This window comes from Brachycentrus maculatus, unplaced genomic scaffold (genome assembly GCF_059751285.1).
Source record: "Brachycentrus maculatus isolate JH-2025_06_01 unplaced genomic scaffold, ASM5975128v1 h1tg000074l, whole genome shotgun sequence".
Taxonomy (NCBI): domain Eukaryota; kingdom Metazoa; phylum Arthropoda; class Insecta; order Trichoptera; family Brachycentridae; genus Brachycentrus; species Brachycentrus maculatus.
Window position 1 is genome coordinate 717501 of NW_028280828.1, and position 23828 is coordinate 741328.

General features: G+C 29.6%; 1 protein-coding gene across 2 annotated transcripts; it reads right to left on the reverse strand.

The window, feature by feature from the left end:
• Positions 1 to 872: 872 nt before the first annotated feature.
• Positions 873 to 15192, reverse strand: LOC148311121 (carbonic anhydrase 2-like). 2 transcript variants are annotated; one of them, XM_088257199.1, is made up of 7 exons: positions 15111 to 15192; positions 11011 to 11089; positions 10172 to 10283; positions 9473 to 9524; positions 7288 to 7317; positions 6120 to 6284; positions 4989 to 5146 (listed from the first exon to the last, which is right to left on the reverse strand). In XM_088257199.1, exons 3-7 carry the CDS (start codon positions 10280 to 10282, stop codon positions 5127 to 5129), a joined length of 378 nt encoding a protein of 125 aa, XP_088113325.1. In that variant the 5' UTR covers position 10283; positions 11011 to 11089; positions 15111 to 15192; the 3' UTR covers positions 4989 to 5126. The 2 variants fall into 2 exon arrangements, with proteins under 2 accessions (XP_088113323.1, XP_088113325.1); XM_088257197.1 differs by lacking the exons at positions 7288 to 7317; positions 9473 to 9524; positions 10172 to 10283; positions 11011 to 11089; positions 15111 to 15192 and adding exons at positions 873 to 1290; positions 3032 to 3253; positions 3835 to 3901 and having other exon boundaries at positions 4951 to 5146; positions 6120 to 6260.
• Between the last annotated feature and the right edge of the window lie 8636 nt (positions 15193 to 23828).

The window sequence follows — 23828 nt, forward strand, 5'->3', positions numbered from 1 at the left end:
AAAAAAGGAAGTGACCACGTCCCACCCTATATAATTAAAATATATAAACAGTAGAAGGCAGCCAGTCAAGAGGGTCTTTATGATTTATTTCACTAAGTATACATAGGGGATGACATCAAATCTGCTGCGGCTCTAATAGTCTCGCTCATTGAGTTGATAAATATTTTTTAAACTATGAAATTGAAAAAAAAAACAAATAAACGAACGTTACACTTAAATGAGGTACAACGTTTCAACATATTGTAATTACTGGCAGTGAGCAGATTACCGATTTCGATCAATTTTCTGAAGAGACATTCTTTTCTGAATTAATTTAAGATTGAAAAAATCGTTCTGATGTGATTCGTAATAAGAAGAAAACGGCCTAAAACAGCAATAAAAAATACACCTAAAATTACAAGCTCAATTAAATATTATAAATTTTGAGGAGTGATCCTACAGGGATGAAACACGTAAAGGATACTATAAGGATCACCGGATACTCGTGGAAACTCACAACATAAGCTTTAAAGCTTAGCAAGAAACAAATGAGGATCCTAACCAGGATATTGATAGGACAATTTAGACTGAGGAAGCACAAAAATTGGACTGCATGATTTCCCAGTCTACAGATTTTGTATGGAGGATAACGAAACACCTATGCACGTTCTCTATAATTGTGACGCACTCGCTCGCAACCGAAGTCACATCCTTGGAGGACCACTACTGGACTCCGAAAAGGCGAAGCTCCTACCACCAAGACAGGTCGTGAGCTACATTATTCACGTAGTTGTTATAAATTAATCAAATTTCTAGCGGAATTGCCCAACATCTAGTTGATTTCTTTTTACACGCAGAGGGATATCACAATAGACAATAATAATAAAAAAGGGTTAATCCTTTATAAATTTTTTATTAAAAAATAGTTTGTGCCGTGATTATTTTTTACAATAAAATAATAAAAAAATGTGATTTATATATTTTTTTTAAATATTGAATGTAATTGATAAAACAAATATGTACAAACATAATTCTGTACTTGACATTTCCCAAAGTATCGGTGCAAATGACAACCCTATTCCTGCATAAATTGACCAGAGACAAAAAGTTAAATTTAAATTTAAAACCATTTTTCTTAAAAATCGTATTCATTTAATTTCTCAATGTATTTGAGAAATTTCACCTACTGGGTTTGATTGCTAATCAGACAATTTTTTTTCTTGATACTATACGTTCATTCAAAGGTTGTGTTCTTCTAAAGTTGTTAACTATCGGTTGTCCGTTGTATGTGAATTTCTTGAAGGTGTCAATCTGAAAGTAGAATAATAAATTAAGCACTTTTAATATTTCATTAAAATATTAATTTTTTGACATCCCAACATAGATGAAGAAGAATATGGAAGTCTGAGTATTTACGAGGCTGACGACCGTCATAGGCTGGTGTTTAAGTGATCACTTTACACACGTGCAACGTTCACCAATTCTACCCATGAATTACAACCACACTACTTAAATTCTTGAAAGTTCTATTCTGTTACAATTAGAATTTAACAAGAGTCATTATTGGCCAGATGAAGAAGCTTTTTTTTGTTTTTTTTTTGACACACTCAACATGTTCCAAATAAAAATGGAAAGATGACTAAAGTGACTGCCGAATCAAAAAATTAAATCATGGGATACTTGTCTTAGTTGGGTGTACTCAGGGGTGTAGTTGGGCTCTGGTCAGGAACAAATTTTACGTTTCAAAAAAATGTCTACTTAAGTCTTTTCAAACAAATCGAAATAATAACAAACGTAAGTAATTGTTACCGATAACGGGCAAAAGTTTACACATTTGTCATTGCACATTGCACATGTTGCCATCCAATCTGTTACGGAAGAATTTGAACTAGGTACCACCTAATTCAATGATTCTTTTGAAAGATTTCTACCATTGATAAAAAGTTGGAGTTTATATGCTGCTTTTATGTTTTTATGTCTTACTGCCTACCAAGAGTGTGAACAAAATTGTCTTTTCAAAATACCGACTTTTTCTCGTTTTTTTTTCTGCATGATATCCTATTATCAATACAAGTTTTTATAAAACACGTACTATACGTTTAAAGAATTAGTATTTCGAAGACTTTCATACTGCCTGGTCATAAAAAGGTCTCGTTGCGTCGCGTCGTTTCTAACCTTCTTCTCCCGGTGATATGTATTTACTACAGCTCGACTTTTAAAATGGTAATATCAATATAAAATATAATAGATACGGGCTCAGAATTTTCGTATTCCTCCGTTATATAATCATGTATTACATAAAAGTAATATAATATATAGTTATTCATGTGCAGCGACGGAAATAAATAATTTGTGTAAAAATCGGGGATAAAATCACCAAGCCACAAACGATTCTGTGAGTGCGCGCGTGGCGTGCTTTGTATACCTATGCGCGCATGTCGTAATGTGTTGACTGCATTAGTGGTGCGCAGATCGTTTTACGAGGCGGTTGTGTCGCTCCGCCAGCTATTGCGGGTACTTGCGATTTATTTCTTCCCCTTTTTAGATACTTACCAGAGCTAACATTACAAAACTGTTTCATTTCAAATTCAACTATGGTCAATAAAACCAACATTTAGGAATATTCACATTTTCTCCGTTTTTAAACCACATTTTCATATGGTGTACAAAATACACATTACTGGTGTAGGCGGAAATTTTAAGCACCATAACGAAAGGGTTAAGAGTGACATAATTTTTAAATTTTAATCTTTGTAAAACAATAGATCGTGTGGATCGATGGGAAAAAATGGATACGGCCATTATCGAATATTAGAAATAATTTTAGTTGAATAATGTTGAAGTAGAACAGACGATTAAAAGGTACCCCTACCCCCCACTTCCCTCCCACTTCACCACGGGGGGCAATGCGCTCCGATACTTTTTTAAAATTTAGGATTACACCACTGGTGGACTACCAGGCAAAATCTACCGATGGGGGACTATTCGCGTCACAGGTTAACATGAAAGAGAGATAGAGTTTCAATTCGTAATATTTATACAAAGCACTTACAAAGTTACTCGGAACAGGAACCGGATCTGTCAGGACAATCCATCTGACAATTTGATTACATTGCGGAATAGTAAGTGAACCCGTGTAGGTGTAGTAGGTTGAAGAGGATTTAGCGAGATCCAGAGGGAAGAATGCTGGATCTATTAATTGACCTCCAGCCGCCTTATCCAGAGTATTGAGCATCCCGATAACGGAATCCGAGGATTTTTTAAACAATGATTTCTGAAACGTGAAAAATATATAAGTATACTATTTAAAACAAATAAAAGCCTATTAGCGAAAACCAATTGGAAGTATGGTGAAAAAAATAAGAGAATCTTATTAATTCGACATAGATGGAGAAGAATTTGGAAGTCTGGGTATTTACAAGGCTTATGACTTGTCATAGGCTGGCTAAGTGATCACTACACAGTGCAACATTCGCCATTCCACCCATGATTGACAACCATACTACTAAAATTTTTGGGCTCCTACATATATCAATAATCTCATTCTGGTTACTGATTCCTCATTTATTGAAAAAAACACTTTGAAAAATCTCATGAAACTGTATATCAGAGTTAACTATATCCATCTATGGATGGATTGGGAAAGCTTTTGTTAAGAAGAGACCCTTTTGTTTGGATGTATGCAGGATCTTAATCGGTTTATTTTAAATACTGGGAAACGCCTGGAAACATGGTATATATTTTGTTTAAAAAATGTAAAAATAACTGTTAAAAATAAGTCAAGAAACCCAGATAAGTGAATTATTATTTGTACAACTCAAAATGTAGTGGATAAATTTATGTTTTATAACTTGCCTTGAATAATACTCCAATCACTGCAAGAGCTTCTGGATCTGACGATGCAAGAGCTGCATTAATATCTCTGAAAATAATAAAAAAATATTCCCTTATAAATATCGCCAAATAAACTTTATTTCCTCAAGTTATTGATCATAATTAAAAAAAAATCCATATTCATAATGAATCGTTTTATTTAGGAATGACAAGCAGCATAATTTTTACTTTTATTTATTGACTTGGCGTTTAATTTGTAGAACTCCATTTTAATTTATGTATTAATTTTAAATCAAACACAGATTTTTTGAGTCTACTAAGTTGTATTTTATTAACAAAAAACACATAAAAAATTAGTTTGATAATGCCCTAACAAGGCTAAACAATTGTCACAATATAATTTTTTTTTTGTTTTTTGTTAATAAAATACAACTTAGTAGACTCAAAAAATCTGTGTTTGATTTAAAATTAATACATAAAATAATTTTTACTTATAAAAAATAAATTAAGTATTTGAAACTAGTAAAATGTATTGATAATATTGAAGATATTACCGGCACAGGCATAGATATGCTGGAAAAAGTGGACGAAAATTACAAAATTTGACTTTTTAACCATATTAACGACAGCGGAGGCCACCTACAAGATGCCGCTTTTAAAATTCAATAAAATCAAACTTTTAATGTGCCCCTGAATACAGAAAAAAATAATTAAATCCATACTTATAACACTTTTTCTGTTATGATTTTTTTTAAATAAGGGGGTGACCAATGTGACCATGCCTCATCCCGTATATACCACTTATTTTAAATATATTTATGGACATGTGGAGCGAATGGATAGCGAGAGAATGACTAAGAAAATATATGTGGCGAATGTGAGAGGGAAAACAGAACGTGGACGACCGAAAAAGACTTGGCACGATCAGATCAATCAGAACCTAAAATCTGGCGGTGTCAAAAGTCTGCGTAATCGGAGGGCATGTATGACTAGATGTATGGATGTGAAGGAGGCTAGGAGTGTATGTCAGGACAGAAGAGTGTGGCGTTCCATCCTCTCTGCCTACCCCTGCGGGGAAACGGCGTGATGGTAGTAGTAGTAGTAGTAGTTAAATATATTTAAAAAATAAAAACTTACGTGTAAGTATTTTTATAATGGACCATGTGCATTTCCATTGAGTAGCGACAGGAGTTGATTGTGTGTTCCGAGCCATGTATAAACTTGTCACCCCAGTGCCAATGCACTGAGTGAAGTTTGTAAGTTCCAGACATAGGACCACCGTTCATGGTAGGTTGCACTGAGAGAGGTCCACCCTATGGACCATAGACTACCACTAGAGTAAAAAAATCAACAGTCAATTAGTTCAATAAAAATTCATATTAATTTACAAGAATACTTTTTGTAATCGTTGTACGCAGAGGAAAATAAACACGTTTTATTTTACTGGGACTGAAAATAATCACTATTATTGCTGAATTATTGCAGCTTGTTTTGTTGAGGTTTCTGAAAATATTATTTCTTATTATAAAATAAAATTTGAAATACAGTTTTGAGATTATTTTGGATATTGGGCAGTTTTCATAAGAAACAGATTTAAAAAAATATTTTATAATTATTTGGACCGCACACTGGGAGCATTGAATTATTTTAACTATTTTTACCCGGGTCAACCCTTCTGAATTCAATAAAATTATTTGAGACCGCTCAGTTTCACTCAAATCACGTTTCTTTGGCATTTTAATATAAAATAGTGAAGGTTTAAATGAAAAGTACGAAAAATTGCACTTTTTACTGATTAAAATAAGTGGAGAGCAATGTTCCACATATAAAACTGACCCTTGAAATTAGTAAAAAGAGAGGTTTTGAATAATCCACGCCCCTAACTGTCTAGGGTTGGGATAGCAGGTAATAAGTAGTAGGTGAAATCCATCAAAATACGATACAACCCGAAAATATTGCAATAATTCAAATTTAAAGACAATTCTGTAGGGCGTACCTAATAAATTTGGCTAACACTGTGTGTATATCGCTCACTCCTTTCGAGAATTTCATAAATAAAAAATCGTCAATTTTCAGTTGTGCAAGTTTTTTGATTTATGACGTCCTTGAAAGGAGTGAGCGATAAATATTTATTGTTACACGTATATAATATTATTTATTTCATTATTCATGTCGTATTTGATTATGAAACAATTTTCAAACTTTGTATTTTTTCCACGTGTCCCTTAGCACTTGATGACTAAGTCAGGGCACAGTATTTTAATTCGTTATTTGTAATTATGTATATGATAAAAAAAAATACTGACCGGAATGTCCGTTATTCACAAAAGACATCGACGGATGATTATTTCCATAATTGTTGAATGTAATAGGGGGAAAATCTTGGGAAACAGCTTTGTGTTTTTTTATATTTATCGGAGATTGCCTAATTCCTCCACAATCAGGATAATTAATGTACCATTTATCTTGACCTAAAATAAATGAAAAATGTAAAATAATCTTACATTATATAAAATTTGAACTTTCAAATAACTTTGTGAATAATGTAATGATTTAAATGTATACATAAAACACTTGTTTAAAAACACTGCTTATATTTCATATAAACGTCATAAAGAGGTTTATATTTTTACCTGTTGATAAGAACAATAACAACAACTTATTGTAATAACAATTTAAATAAACAGTAGAATATTTATGTCTGGGTTATGATTGGGCTTTGAACCTGCCAAAGGTTGGTTTAGTTGATCACTTCAAACACGTGTAACATTCACCAAGCCCTCTAAAGACCCTGATTTCACGTACTTCTTCATCTTTGTTGAATCATCCAATAAAAATAACTCATAAGTGGACAAAATCCAAATTTGTGTACGAATGTTTGTACACACTCAAAGTGTAATTTTTTTTTTTTAAATTTGAAAAAAATTATGATTAAAGTCAGCAAGATAAATCGTCATTTTAAAAACGCTTCATATTTCAAAATGATTTTTTGGTCGGATGAAAATAATAACAGTTTAAATTTACTTCAAAAAATGTGACGCGTCTTAAAAACGAATTCTGAAAAATAATGTCAAAAAGGACGAAAAAAATTTTGAGTATTAAAATAAAGAAGATATCATTCACGATGTAACCTCGTTTGAACATATGTTACTCATGTTATAAAACGTTCAGTTTGTGTATACATACATCTATCGGTATTTTGTTGACGGATGGAATAGTATGATCTATTAAAAACTAATACAGATCAATCAAAATTTATATATATATATATATATATATATATATATATATATATATATATATATATATATATATATATATATATATATATATATATATATATATATATATAAACATATATATTTATTTATATTTATATTCACTTTCCTTATTATTTTTCGAAAGTAAATTTAAATTTCAGAAATGAAATTATTGTTAAAAACTTAATTTAAATATTTAATTTTAAAATGTTACCTTTATGATCCCAATCAACGGCTGCATTAACTGAAAATAAAATTAAACCCAAGATAAAATAAGTCATACATTAGAAAATCATACAGATTGAGATTTTATCAATTGAATTTAGGTTTTATTGGTTGAATGTTAAAAAAAATAAATTTTTAAATGAAATGTGGTCGAGAGCTGTATTATTAAATACAAAGTATTTTCGTCCCTCTACAATCGACTTTTGAAAGCTTTCATTTCGGCCTATCCCTTGCTAACAAAGAAGGGATCGGTTTTTTGAGGTCGACGTTAGAGGGTGTAACTTGACTCTGCAATGATATTTTTTTATTGATAACACTAAAGTGACTGTGTAAGTAATAAATAATTTATATTTTAATTAAATACATAAAAAAAGTTGAAACCGTGCCCACAAAACACATTGATATTAAATAATTGTTTCATTCTGTTGTAGGATTTTTTGAATAATCAATAAAGAGTATTAAAGCATTAAATATAAAAATGAACACTGAATATTTTGAAACAAATATAAGTATTTATCTTATATTTTAAAATATTAAAAGATAATGCCCTAACGAGGCGAAACAATAGACACATTAGTATTTGATTTAAGATTTCAAAATATAAATTATAGAGTTCTACGAATTAAAAACAAGATCAATTAGTATAATTTAATCGTGGTGTTTCGAAGTAAAAAATATTGATGTATTATCTTTCAAACGGACTTATGAAAACACAATTTCCCTTTCAAATGCCATGTTATTTTTACTTTGCTACAGAAGAGAGATAAAATAATTATGGTAATCTTGTCTTAATTATCCTTATAAGATGTTCATGTTGTTGAAGAAGGAAAAATAATGAATTTTCATTAAAATTGTTTACCACGTCTAGCTGTAGTAATTGAAAATCCCGGGGTATTACGACCTGGGCTGTGAAGTCGGAAAAAAACACGATTCCAACTCCAATTCCTATACTTACCAACAACACGACTCTGACTCCACGACTCCAACTCAAAAAAGCTCAACTTTATCAGGTTGTTTCCTACCTTTGCATATGGCCATTATTTATTATAACAAAGGAAAAGTACCTCTGATTCCTACTATTACAAAAATTACAGAAATTGAGAGAATTTTGTTTATACATATCGCTCACTTTTTTCAACAACGTCATATATCAGAAATCGTCAATTGTTTGTTGTGCATGTTTTCGGAATGCCTGGAAAATGTACTATTTCTCCCCGCTGCAGGGCAGAAAGTGTTGTTTTTACTCTTTGAAGAAAAGGTATTGTTTAATATTTTTCAAATGGAAAATAAAACATTTAGGTTTTACCTTAAAAGATTTATTGCACAGCAAAAAGATCAATAAGCGGCTTGATATTTATTTTTCAATACATTTTATTTTATTTTAAAACTTAAAAAACGATCTCCTGAAAAATCAAGTTTTTTGATATATGACGTTGTTGAAATATAACGCAATGATATCAACACGTGGACGTGACCAATGCATAACAATTACTGGCAAAAAATGTGCGCAAAACGCGCGCAAAAAATACTCATCTTCTTTCGACCTGAGATAGAAGGAGACAAAAATATTTTCGTAGACTTTGTGCATTAAATAGATCTCAGTGATTCATTGATATAAGCGTGATCAGCAAGTTTTAAATTCGTGCACATCAAAATAATTTTTAAAAAATGTATTTAAAATTTTAACGAAAAACTAGTTGGGAGTCGCTCGTTTTTTTTACTCCAAATCCGACTCCGACTCCACAGCCCTGATTACGATCAAGCGTTATTAATTATTAATTATCCCTTCGTAGAAACAAAGATATTATTATCTCAAAAAAATCGATTTATGTGAGAGACTTTGTTGGCCATAGAGTTTGACTAGATTCGATAACAATTTATAAATTGCGAATTATCTATTTGAGAGAGATTATTCATATGTCATATGTCATTCTTATTTGAGATTTTTAAATAATAATAATTTGATACTGAGATAAATATAATACTTCTACTGTTGATCCATTAAAAATTAAACACTAATCCATTAAAAATTAATATTTATGGTATTAGGTTAAATAATTTACACATAAATTTAAGAAATACAATGCTTAAACATAAATTTAAGAAATACAATTTTATCAATAATTGGGTGTGAGTATTCGAATAATATATAATATTGAATTGATGATACTTACCATTTTCGTCAGAATAATTAGTCACATTGAAAGGTCCGGCAATAGAACTTATCTGAAAAACATAAGATGAAAAACAAGATATAAATCAATTTTAACAACAACAAAAAATAACATCTTTTTAATAATAGTAGTGTAATTAAACATGTTCAATTACCTTTCGTTTAATGTATTGTAAAAATGTCATGAAACTATTATGTATTAATAAAATTGTATGTGAAAATTTGCAGTATGTGAACTTGTGTGAGTTTGAAGTATGAGAATTCTGCATTTCGTTTACGTTAAAGTTCAAATTTTCGTTAACGTTAAACGTCAAAGTGCCATGTCCAAGCTAAATAAAATCTGGTAAGACCGAGGTGTGAGTAACAACACCAAAAAGGAGTTTGTCATGAGCTTGGCCTACTCCATTTTTCTCTATGCTGCTGAAACATGGACCATAAAACCAGCAGAAAGGAGAAAAATTGATGCCTTCGAAATGTGGTGTTGTAGGCGTATGCTCCGAATTCTTTTTTTAAAATTTTATATTCATTACATTACATTTTCACATCTGTGAAGATACATTTTTAATCTGGGAATTTTCGGGGGTCCGGAAAAGTCATTGGCTGACTTTCAATGTATGGCTGGCGTTCAATGTATTTATTGTGTATCTGGATTTGTAATTGTACATTGAGTAAATTAAAGGTTTAAAAAATAGAGGCTTACATCAGTAAAACTGAGTTCATTGAATTTCACACCAAGCGATTGCTTTAGAATTTCAATTTTTTTAGTCTTCGTATTTCTTTGGATTCTGTCGCTACTTCGTCGAAAACACATCCTGAAAAGGTAATTTTAATAAGTTTAGGCCGTAAGATTGAAAGGACCCATTAAGTACATAAGAATCATTAAGAGCATAAGAAAATTGTTAATCTTTACAGAGCATTTATTAATACTCAGAATATTTATAATATAAATAAAAAAAATTAAACGTAGTTTATAATTTTCCAGATAGGATTGGAAAAAACACTTTTTTTTAACGGATATTGATAATTTATTGATATTTTTTATTTATCTAATATAGTTATAGGATTTTAAATATAATTTAATAATTAATTTGATGGGCATTTTTACTTATGGCAATGTTAAAATAAGTTACGCTGTTCTTTACAAGAAAGACTAAGCTCTTGTACTTGGAGAGGGTCTTAAACTCATTGTTTATTGTTTATACTTACGAGTGATATAATTTATAAAAAAATAATAGTCCAACTTTTCCCTACAATGTTCTTTTTATCGTAGGGAATATATTTGATATATTTTACATAAAATAACAACTAAGTATATGGTTTTTCGCACATTCATTTTATTTAACCAGTGAATGTTTTTCGTCGTTACCGACATCATCAGACGACAGTGGTGACGAAACCCTGGGACTGGTCAAATAAATTAAGAGTGAAAAAATGATTTTTTTTTTACTAATTTTTAATATTATATATAGTGAAAGACAAAAAAATGATGATATAGAAATAAAAATAAAAACAATAGAAAAATATTAAACAAATACTTACCGATTGCAATATTTAATAAAGCAGATAGTATAAACACACGTGTGATCCAAAACATTTTCGTTTTATATTATTGATAAACCTGAAAAATTAAAAAGAATTATTGTTGTATTTTAGCTATGGATTAAATGTAAGGAGTAAAAATTAATATGATATTTTCTGATATATATACATATTTTTTAATCTCTTTATTTAGTAAAGACATCAAATATATATATATTTTTTTTAAATTCGACGTTGGATGTTTAAGTTAAAAACATTGAAAGTATTTGCTTAAATGTCATATTTAGAAAGTATTCATATTTAAACATTTCAAATTCAGGTTAAAAAAAGAATTTTTTAAAAAATATCTCGATATTTTGTATTTCTTTTTCAAATTTAATGACTTGATTTGCAAAATACTTGTTAGCTTTTTCTTAATTGAAAAATACTTGTAAAATACTTGTTAGCTTTTCCTTAATTAAATAATTAAAAGATCCTACAGGGGTTAAAATAAACTATTTTACTATTCAAAATGTTTTCAGTGTCATATATCCAGGGGTGTGCATTTCATAAAGGCAGAAAATCAGTGCATACTCGACCTTACTCTTTTTAACCTTACTACCCACCTCTACTATCAACTCTGATCAAAAATATTTTGCACCCCACTTCATTTATCATAATTAAAAGGGTAAATATTTTAAGGGTATCAAGCATGAATAACACCTTTTATAAGAAAAATATCTAGGAAATTGAGTTACGTATACACGATAGAAGATGCTGAAGATGTTTTCTAATTTTTTTATTTAGGTCTGTTTACAGTAAAATGTGTGGAATGGCTGAAAAATCGGCTAAGCGTACAGTTACTTGAAGTGCAAAAAGATTTAAATTAAAAAAGTGCATAAATAGTACATAAACGGATTTATTTTGTACAGCCTGTGAATATTTTTTTAAATACTTTTGTCGAAAACGCCAAAATATTAAGTGAACTCGTTTTGCTTTCAGTGCATCTTTTTTTATATTATTTTAAATTTTTGTTCTGATGGATAGAATATTCTGATTGCATTTGTAATGTGTGCATTTATTATCAAAGTTGAAACATTAATGTATATAATATAAACGCAAATAGTTATCTTATAAATAAATAAATAAAATAACATTGCAGTATTCCACAACCATGGTTTTTCAACGCACACACATGTTTTTTTGATGCAATGAGTTTTTACAAGCACTTGAATATAGGAGGTAATTAATTAATAAGACTTGCATATGTTATCTCTGAACGAGTAAAGAAGTGTTGGTTATAAAAACGTCTATTCGTATTATTTAAATTTTATTGCAGCTATGTTGTAATCACGTGAAGATTTTATTGTTTACATAAGAGAAGGCTGTATACTTGAGTCGATTTTCATTTTACGGGCAAGTAGATTAACGTACCCATCACCGTGTTGAGAATTTGAAAAAATATAAGTTATAAATTCAAATAAAAAAATAAAAAAAATACTTGAATTTCATACTTTTTCTGTGAGCCTAAGCGGCTCATAATTAGAAGTAGGTATCAAATTGTGGTAGAGCGGGTTCAAACCGAGAAACTCTGACACAAGAGTCCGCGACACTAACCACGGGACCACAACCCGACACTGACACATACAACGAAGAAGAATAGACGAAAGTCTGGACATTGTGTGTCTATCTTTCTGAATCAAAATCTTTACAATACATATAATATTTTTCTTGTATTTTTCAAAATCTTTTTTTATAAATAATCATTAGTAGGTACTATAAAAAATGGAATTTTCGGTGAAAAAATTTGAATAGAAAAATTCTGGTGGTTCCTAATTCCATTCACTGTTTGAACACTTGTATTAAAAACATTTTTGGATTAAATTTATGTTAACACAAATATAAGTTATATTAGTATATAACCACTCACCGAGATTTTTATGTCTACTGGTTTCGAGACTTACCCGTCTCCTCGTCTCGAAACCGGTAGACATAAAAATGTCGGTGACTGGTTATATACTAATATTACCATATAACATTTTTGAATATTTGAAAAAAAAAAGTTTGAGTCAAATACTTACCACAAATGACTAACCACAAAGTAAATGCCTTAAATATTAATAATATTGAGAAAAGGTACAATAATTAGTCGACCAAAATCACGTGTGTTTTTGGGTGTTGTTCAAACATTCTGTGTAGTTTTAAGTGTGTAAATAGTGCTATGGTAGTAAAGGGTATTATTCAAATACTCTCATTATCATCCATTGTTTACTTTGTGTTGTACCACTTTTATAAACACTTATTTGTGACCACCGGTTTCGGAAAATTATCCATTATCAGGTAATTAGAATAAAATTGTTACGATTTAACATTTGTAAAATAAAATTTTTCAAAGAGTCACAATGGGAATATTTTCAAAAGTGGACTCAAAGTTAACTTTATAATAAAACCCTTATCCGCACCCAATGGTGCATAGGGCACTACATCATATAAACGCAGTGTTATCTTGATCGTTTACACATGTAGGAAAGGTGTTCAGCCCTCCGCTTCAGGTACCAGTCCAGGGTAATATTGAATAAATATTACAGTGAAAAAAAACACTTGTATTTATTTTACCCCCCTTGGGAATCGAACCCGGGACCTCCAGAACGGTAGCCGAGCGTGCTGACCATTATACTACGGAGGCGGACGAGAGTTAACTTTAAGCTGGTTATTTATTATGGGTAAGACTTTATTGATTGCTTTACTTATTTCTAATTTTTCTAGATTATCAAAACAAAGATGAAGTAAATAATGGAAGATAAGGAGAGTGTTGTGTTACAATACCACAAGGTTTTAATGCTTTTAATATACAAAATATAAGGGTAGTATTGTTTGCATGCTGTGGTAGTGATTGTCCTGGAGAAGAGACGGGTATGTCTCAAAACCGGTAGACATAAAAATCTCGATTAGTGGTTACATACTAATATTACTAACATTTCTGCAAATAAATAAATAAATAAAAATAACTAACTACAAAGTAAATGCCTTAGATATTAATAATATTGAGAACACAATAATTAGTAGTGGAATACCTGAACATTCCCGGTGTAGAAGCCCTTATTTTTGCGACAATATTATCGCGTCCCTTATCACTACAAATCACCTTTCAATACGTCCTTTACCGTCCAATACCCAATACCTTGCACTGAATACTAAACGCATTTACTGCCACGTAAAACGTAATTTTAAACTAATGCAAAGTGATAACAGTAGACTTAATTTATTACTATAGGCAAATTATTTTGTACTCCAGGTTTTGAAACCATGTAATTTTAATAATAATATTTTCGTTATAACACTCCGTGATTACAATTACCGTAATCTTTGTGCTTCACGGTCTGATATATGGAAACATTTAATATAATCATGAAAACTTTATGATTTTTACGGTACATTTGTTTTAGTTTACTGTAGTAATATACACTACAGAGGCAAATATATACATATCGCTCATTCCTTTCAAGAACGTCACAAATAAAAAAACTTGATTTTCAGGAGAACGTTTTTCAAGTTTAAAAATATAATACAATGTATTAAAAATAAATATCGAGCCACTTATTGAACTTTTTACTATGCAACAGATCTTTTTAGGTAAAACCTGAAGTTTTTTTTCCATTTAAAAAATATTTAAAATTTAAAAAAAAAATTAAACAATACCTTTTCTTCAAAGTGCAAAAACAACACTTTCTGCCCTAAGCGGGTAAATATTAAGTTATAACATGCCGCTTTTGTTGGGATATAGTACATTTTCTGAGCATTCCAAAAACAACTGAAAATTGATGATTTTTGATATATGACGTTGTTGAAAGGAGTGAGCGATAAAATAAACTACTGTGCCTAAAAAAATTACTTCAAAAATCATAACTTGTTATTTTTTTTTCAAATTACCTACTGCTAATATTTCTTTCTCAAACAAAATAATATATTGGTAGTCAAAAAGATTTTATATTTATTTTAATATTAAATATATGTATCACCATTGAGCATTTTTGTAAATGAACCATTGATGCTTTGCACATTACCAGATATTAAAGTAAAGAAACAATTGTATTTTTTTAAGTAACATTTAAGTAACGTACCTGAGGAAGTGTAAGAAGACGATATGAACACCCTTCGTAGTGAGTAGTAGAGTCGGCAGAGTTCTTCACCAACTTGCCTTGTGACTAAAATTCTCAACGGGGACGTCTTTTATATCTGATGTACATTACACAAAAAAAACCTATCGACTGTTTTGAATAAAAATGCTAATTTTTATAACTATGTTAAAACGTCATTATAATAAAAACATCGTCACAAAAAAAAGTCAGCCCGAAATCTTACATATAATTTATTAATATAATAAAATTTTAAATGACATTATTTAAACTGAAGAAGATTAATCCAAAATTTAACAGTTTTTTAAATTACTTGTGTTTCACTTCAAATAATAATAAATAAAATAAAACCCATATCCGCACCCCAATGGTGCATAGGGCACTGCTTCACATGAACGCAGTGTTATCTTGATCGTTTACACCTGAATGAAAAGTGATCAGCCCTCCGCTTCAGGTACCAGTCCAGGGTAATATTGAATAAATATTACAGTGAAAAAAATCCCTTATATTTATTTAACCCCCCTCTGGGAATCGAACCCGGGACCTCCAGAATGGTAGCCGAGCGTGCTGACCATTACACTACGGAGGCGGACAACTTCAAATAATACAATTCATAAACCAAATAGGACGCCTTACCAATTAAATTTGACTGAATTAAGTTTAACAATACAAATTGCACGTTTGATAAAACAAATTGGACGGTTTATTGAATTTCATAAAAGAAGTTAGAATTTAAAATAAAATATTCAAAGTAGTATTGAAAAATCTTATCTGAAAACTTCAGAATACATCGCGCGCACGGACTATGGCAGCTCGGCGCGCAGGCATACCAGCTTGATGAATAACGAGCTCGCTAATCTTAATAATAAAATATTTGAGCAGGTATTCACACTGACGGTATATGTAGTACTAGTATAACCAATTTCGAAAAGTTAAATCTTTCCACATTTTTTATTCTGACTAGCAAGTACAATATAACGTCCAATTTGTTTTGTAAAAGATCCTGATTGATTTTTATGGCGTCTAAATCGTTTTGCAAAACGTTCAATTCAAAGTAAAAACCCTATCTTCTTACATTTCTTCGCATATATAGGAAAAAAATCTTGAAAGCTATCTCCCGGGAGTTGAATCCTGTAAGTGCGTCCAGAGATTTGTACATATTCGATAAATCCTTTTAACAATATTGGTATCATAGAAAAGGGGATTAACACGTAGAAATTTTTGGAGTGATTATTTTAGCGCAGTAGTTTATTGTATCACTCACTCCTTTCAATAACGTCATATATCAAAAACCGTAAATTTTCAGCTGTGCATGTTCTTGGGATGCCGAGAAAATGTACTGTATACCAGCAAAAGCGGCATGTTTTTAACTAAGTATTTACCCGCTACAAGGCAAAAAGTGTTGTTTTTGTATTTTGAAGAAAAGGTATTGTTTTTTCTCTTTTAAATAGACAAAATATTTTTCAAATGGAAAAAAAAACTTTCAGGTTTGACTTAAAAGGATCTGTTGCACAGTAAAAAAAGTTAATAAATAGCTTGATATTTATTTTTAATACATTTTATTATATTCTTAATCCTTAAAAACGATCACCTGAAAAGTAATTACAAGTATAACGTTGTTGAAAGGAGTGAGCGATATGCACAACTTGTTATTCAGGAAGGTTGGCCTAAATAAAACGTTATAGTGAAACGCTTAAATATACGCTTGAAGTATTCTGGTTTGAAACGCAGATAACTTAAACTTAGATCAACATATGTTGAGCTTAGATTAAGCTAATATCTTTTTAACCTTTCCCTTCCGGTGCTAAAATACCCAACACCGGGACTCGCGTCCCGGTGTTGGGTAGTTACTACACAATAAAAAGTAGCGATTTTAAATCGGATAAATACGGACATTCAAAGCTAATAAATTAATTATAAATGAAGTTAAAATTACAATAATTCAGATCATTTGGCAACGCTCACAGAACAAGCATAGGTCCACTCTTGTCGGAAGCCCAAGAGCTACTGCCGCTAGCCAGAGGACATTGAGCTTTGAGCTCCTCACGCTTGCACAGTGCAAGTATGCAAGAGTGAGATGCGAACATAGTGTCGCGGTTCCCGCACACTCTTCATGCGCTGTATATACGCGAATTCGTTTCCGATATTCTCAAAATACCTCCGATGACCCGATGAATTCTGATTATTATTAATATTATTTTTTTAAATCAATGCGTAAATATGTTATTGGGGAAAACCTAACATCTTACCCTTGTATTTATTATATTTATTGAGGTTTTGATGGTTATTAGAAGCAATGTGTACAAGGTACACAAAACCGGGAAGGGAGGGTTGACAAACCAAATGTTATTTTTTGACATCTCATCAAAGATGAAGAAGAATATGGAAGTCTGGGCATTTACGGGGCTGACGACCGTCATAGGCTGGTTTAAGTGATCACTTTACACACATGTAACATTCACCAATTCTTCTTCATCTTTAATGAGATGTCAAAAAATAATATGAAAATGGCTCCTGTAATTGGAGATAATCCAGATTTTGTGAACAAGTATTTGGATACACTCAAAATGTTTTTAACCAAATGTTCTTGAAATGGATACAATCGATGAAATAGAAGCAATAATTTTTCATTTTTAATTAATTTCACATTAAAAGAAGTATTTTTAATATCATCAACTTGTTTCTAACGAATGATATATTTATAAAATTAGTTGCAAATAATTACATTTAAATTATTTACTTTATACATCAGGTATCACAAACCCTTATTTGTTTTAGATTGTGAATCAATAAAGTTTGATTCTTTTCTGGCACCTAAAATAGTTTTGTATACCTTCAACATTCTCTTCATGAACCGCCCTGTGCATTTAAAAGGAAAGAAAATAAAACAACTACTCAATATTTAAAAAAAAATACAACAATTTTTTATTTTCAACATTTTATGATTTTAATTTTTTAAATTATTTTATTAAGCCTCCACTCATTACATTTAATGTTATTAATTTTTTTATAAAAGTGCGTCATTTACATAAAAATTAAAAAATATATGTTTACTTCAAGAATTAATTATCAGTTAAAAATATTTTTTTAGGAAAGTGCGTCATATCCATAAAACTTCATTAATTTGGTACACCATAAAGTAATCCTGTTAAAAAATATATATTTCTTAAGATATTGTCAAAAAACAAAGTGATTTAATTAAATTCCTGAAAAAATTGTTTCGTAAGCACTCTAACGTGAATAAAATCTGTATTTACTGACTCATCAACACGCACAGCCTAACACGCTTAGTGAACGTGATATTTTGACTGTATGTACATTTATTATATAATACGCATCCACTAGGGAAGGATTTGCCTCTTAAACAGAGGAAAAGTACATGTGTTTTGTGGGATCAGTCAGCCCTCAGATCAAAAAATACCTTTGCCAGATAGCGAGTCCAGCATCCAGGAAGCGTAGACTCAGGAACAATTGGATAATGTTATGCATTAACCATCTAACGCATAATTTACAATATTTTAACATTTGATTATTGCTGCTTCATCAATAGTAAATTTTTGATTTGCCGAAGACAACCAAACCCAAAAGTTCAACACTGTACTTTTTGGAGAACTTTTATAACCTACAACCAATAAATCCACGAAAAAAGGTTATGTTTGATATATCCATGTGGTTTGGATGTGTTTGACTTTGAACTAGAAGAAAAAAGTAGGCAATTTCGAAAAAACTATCCAAAATGGTTGGATGTTTTTTTAATTTAAATTTTTTCGTCCGCCTCCATGGTGTAATGGTCAGCGTGTTAAGCTACCGTGCTGGAGGTCCCAGGTTTGATTCCCAGGGAGGGAGGTGAAAATAAATATTAGTGATTCAACACTGTAATATTTATTTAACATTACCCTGGACTGGTTCCTGAAGCGCAAGAATGATCACCTTGCCTTCATGTAAGTAATGATCAAGATAACACTGCGTCAATTTGATGCAGTGCCCTATGCACCATTAGGTGCGGATAAGGGTTATAATTTTTTATTTTATTAATGTATTCATTTTAAATCAAACACAGATTTTTTGAGTATACCAAGTTGTATTTTATTAACACAAACACATAAGAAAATAATATTGTGACAATTGTTTCGCCTTGTTAGGGCATTATCAAACGAATGTGAAGATCAAATGGACTACGGTCCTTATCTAGAGCTATACAATTCTAAGTGACAGTTTTAACACGTGCAGCAATAATTTATGGGAGACAACAGTAGTTGATGGAGGATGTAGGTACGTACCCATATATTTATTTTCTTGGAACGGAAGAATTTATTGACAAGACATTTTTTTTTAAAGAAAATTAATGTTTTAAAGCTAAATATAATTGTTGGTAATATAATTTTTCAGAATTAATATTTGTAATTGTAATTAAAAATTAAAGTTTATCAATAAAAAAATAATAAAAAATGGTTGGATGTGTTCATTCTATCATTTTTTAATTTAACTGAAACCATCAAACCGATGAAATACCGATTTATTACCATATTGACAGAATAATCTTCTTCCTCTACTCATTCTTAGTTCACATTACTGAGGATTGTGACCCTTGTGGAAGTAATGAATCTTCTCCAGTTATCCCTTGACTGCGCTGCACGTAGCGCTCCAACCACTGAGGTGCCTGCTACTGTCTTAACTTGATCGGTCCATCTTGTGGGATCTTCCTCTCCCTCTCTTTCCCTTCAGCTACCGATCACAACATGTGGTTCCAGGCTATCCTCATTGCCACGCGCAACGTGTCCAAAGAACTGAAGAATCCGTCGTGTACTATGTATTTTTTCTTTAATATTTTTTTTAGATAATTTGAACATATCACACAGTAAACAATGCTTCATTGTGTTTAAATGAAATAAACCTTACTTCTTCCATTTCACATAGTGATGTTTTATTTTTTTTATTCTATAAACTTAGCTTATTATTTTGGTTGGATGGTTTCTGCATAATACAGTCCAGTTGGAACCAACAATGAACTGAATTTGGACACACAGGCTGATGAATCGACAACCTCCTTCACATCCATACATGCCCTCCGATTACGCAGACTTTTGACACCACCAGATTTCGGGTTTTGATTGATCTGATCATGCTACGTCTTTTTCGGCCGTCCACCTTCTGTTCTTCCGCTCACATTCGCACATATACTCGTATTTTCTTAGTCATTCTCTCGTTATCCATTAGCTCCACAAGTCCATACCACCAAAGCTATTTTATACTACCGTAAACTGTTTATTGCTACCTTTATCCACTATGACATAATCTCAACGACTTTATTATTCACCACCAAGATAATTATGATCCCTAAAGTTTTAAATAATAACTATACTATTCAATCTTTAAATTGCGTTAAATCGTTCCTGTTAGGGGGTCAAATATAAAGACACATTTATTTAGATACTTCTTATGACAAACAAAACATGAAATTTAAGAAGTGAAATTTTGAGAAAAAAAACACTAATTTTATCATGAAAAAAATAGTATTTTATTACTTTTAAATATATTCTGAAGTTTTAAATAATAACTATACTATTCAATCTTTAAATTGCGTTAAATCGTTCCTGTTAGGGGGTCAAATATAAAGACACATTTATTTAGATACTTCTTATGACATACAAAACATGAAATTTAAGAAGTGAAATTTTGAGAAAAAAAAAACTCTAATTTTATCAAGAAAAAAATAGTATTTTATTATTTTTCCAAACATGATGGCGAAAAAACGGGGCAACTGTTTTTATCTCAGAAAAAATGGACCAATTTTTTTATCTCTGAAACTGAATATCAACAATTATTGAATTGATATTTACACACTAAGGATCTATTATTTTATGAAAATATCAAAGATCTACAAAATTATATTTCATTGAAATAAAGAAGACGTGTCTCCCACGAATATTTGTACCCATAATATAAATAGATCACGAGACCAAATATGCAAATTCACGTATCAAAAACTGAAAGATGTTTAATGTTAAATTTAAATATTAAATTTGTTAAACGGAATAAATTCATTTATTATAACAGTTAATATTTTGAACGTACCCGGCTCAAAAAAAGGGATTAATTATCTCACTAAAACTACGTTTCACTCTCTATAACTTGATAGTTATTCAACTAATTGATCCACAATTTTCGTATTCTTTAACAATGTTATATGCTTTATAATGCTTTTGCATTTCTTTGGTTTGAAATATTTTAAATGTTAGATATTTAAACTTTTGTTTTACCATAACATTTGAGCTATCTACGCTCAAACCCATTAATATGTGATCCAATAGGTCGACGGTCCATAAAACCTTGTATTATTATTAATCCACGTGACTACCTTGTATTATTATTAATCCACGTGACTACGTAGACTTTTGAGATGACCATCAAGATCTGTTCTGTGCTTCAGTTACCAGTCCAGAGTACCATATTAAATACAAATAAGAGAGAAAAATCTATAAACAGTGGTGATACACATGAGATGACAGACATTGCTTCTCTCATCTCAGCTTTTCTCAACTTTTACACATCATTTTTCAACAATTGGTTTTCTATCCATACTGCCTGACCAATGTTATGAATCACTACCCCTCTTCTCACCCTGAAATGAACCCTCTCTAACAATTTTCAAGTAATGTATGAAACAAGTTTTTTTCCTGTAATGTCAATGATATCATTCATACCTATATATTTATATATATATATATATATATAAATATATATATATATATATATATATATATATATATATATATATATATATATATATATATATATATATATATATATATATATATATATATATATATATTTATATATATATATATATATAAATATATATATATATATATATATATATTTATATATATATATATATATATATATATATATATATATATATATATATATATATATATATATATATATATATATATATATATATATATATATATATATATATATATATATATATATATATATATATATATATATATATATATATATATATATATATATATATATATATATATATATATATATATATATATATATATATATATATATATATATATATATATATATATATATATATATATATATATATATATATATATATATATATATATATATATATATATATATATATATATATATATATATATATATATATATATATATATAAATATATATAAATATATATATATATATATATTTATAAATATATATATATATATATATATATATACATATATATATATATATATATATATATATATATATATATATATATATATATATATATATATATATATATATATATATATATATATATATATGAAAACAAACATTAAAAAAATAAAATGGTCTTATAAGCCAAAAAGATATGTTATGTCTGGATTTGAAGGCCTTTAAACTCGAAGACGAAAACTTGAAATTTTTAAACCCCCCCCCCCTATTTCCCCCATTTCCCATCCTTGTCTCATGTCTCTTCTTTTATATATACTTCTCTTATGTGTTGTGAAGAACTGTAATTGAAGCTCATGATTTTATTTTTTGTATTCTTATTTATCATATATTGTAACTGTTGTTCTTCCTTCCAATAAAATAAACTAAAAATAAAAAATAAAATAAAATAAAATAAACCAGACCTAAATACCGAACAACGCCAAGTATTTTAGCTAGTACCTACTCTATAAATTTTAGTTCCGTTCTCTATATTCCACTACGAAGGAATCTGTAATGGTAGCCAAAGCTTTGGCAAGAATAATGATCGGCATGCGACATATTGAATAAAGCCATCGTTAACTTTACATATGTGGTGAATGTTTAATTTCTGGCACCCTGATACAGGCCATTTTTTGGTGCCAATACAGTTAACGTTTCTTAAGTGTTTTAATTTTTTTATCTCACCGGGTGTGCTGTTTATTTTTTACTTCAATGTGCCTCTTTGTCAAAATTTTGTTTGGCCAAAAATAACTTTTAAGCCAAACATTTTATTTTCCTCGTTAATTGTTATATTTTTATACGATTTTGTGCATCGGCGGGAATTCAATAATGAACATGATATATACACCGTCAAATTTCGTGACCTATATGTATCAAATATGTAACATACCAAAAATTAAAAATGTTACTATAGTGAGTTTCAACGTTTATTTGAATAACATATTTATTTTACTTTCAAATGTTTTTCGAACGAAAAAAAGCAAATAAAAGGTCAATAAATATTTTAAAAAATTTATAAACAATGGATAGAGTAATGAGTTATTCAATAATCCACCTATTATTAAAAAAAAATATTAAGTGTAACGACGCTATGTTTCAACATTAAAAAAATATTTATACTACTATCATACGTTTCTTGAACGAACAAAAGAATAGACAAAATTTATAAAATATTTAAATGAATTAATGAATTATGACGAATGATTTATCCGTGTTATACATTAACGTGTCTTAACTTAAAAATGAAGTACCTATTTACGTTACACATTAAAAACTTTACATAATTGTTTAAAGTGATTAAAGTGTGCAAGCCCTGAAATACTTATATTAAAACGAAAGATTTTTCATCTCACTTTCAGACACCTACTTAAAATTTTTATTATTTATACTTGGAAAACATAAATGTCTTAACTTTATTTATTTATGTGGACTTTCCGATACTAGCTCAAATAATGT

Coding starts and splice junctions, on each gene's coding strand:
- LOC148311121 (XM_088257197.1), bottom strand. CDS start 5,099: ATGAACGGTGGTCCTATGTCTGGAACTTACAAACTTCACTCAGTGCAT. Junction 3,902..4,950: donor CATTATAAAAATACTTACAC/GTAAGTTTTTAT, acceptor TATTATTTTCAG/AGATATTAATGCAGCTCTTG. Junction 1,291..3,031: donor TTCCTGTTCCGAGTAACTTT/GTAAGTGCTTTG, acceptor TTCTACTTTCAG/ATTGACACCTTCAAGAAATT.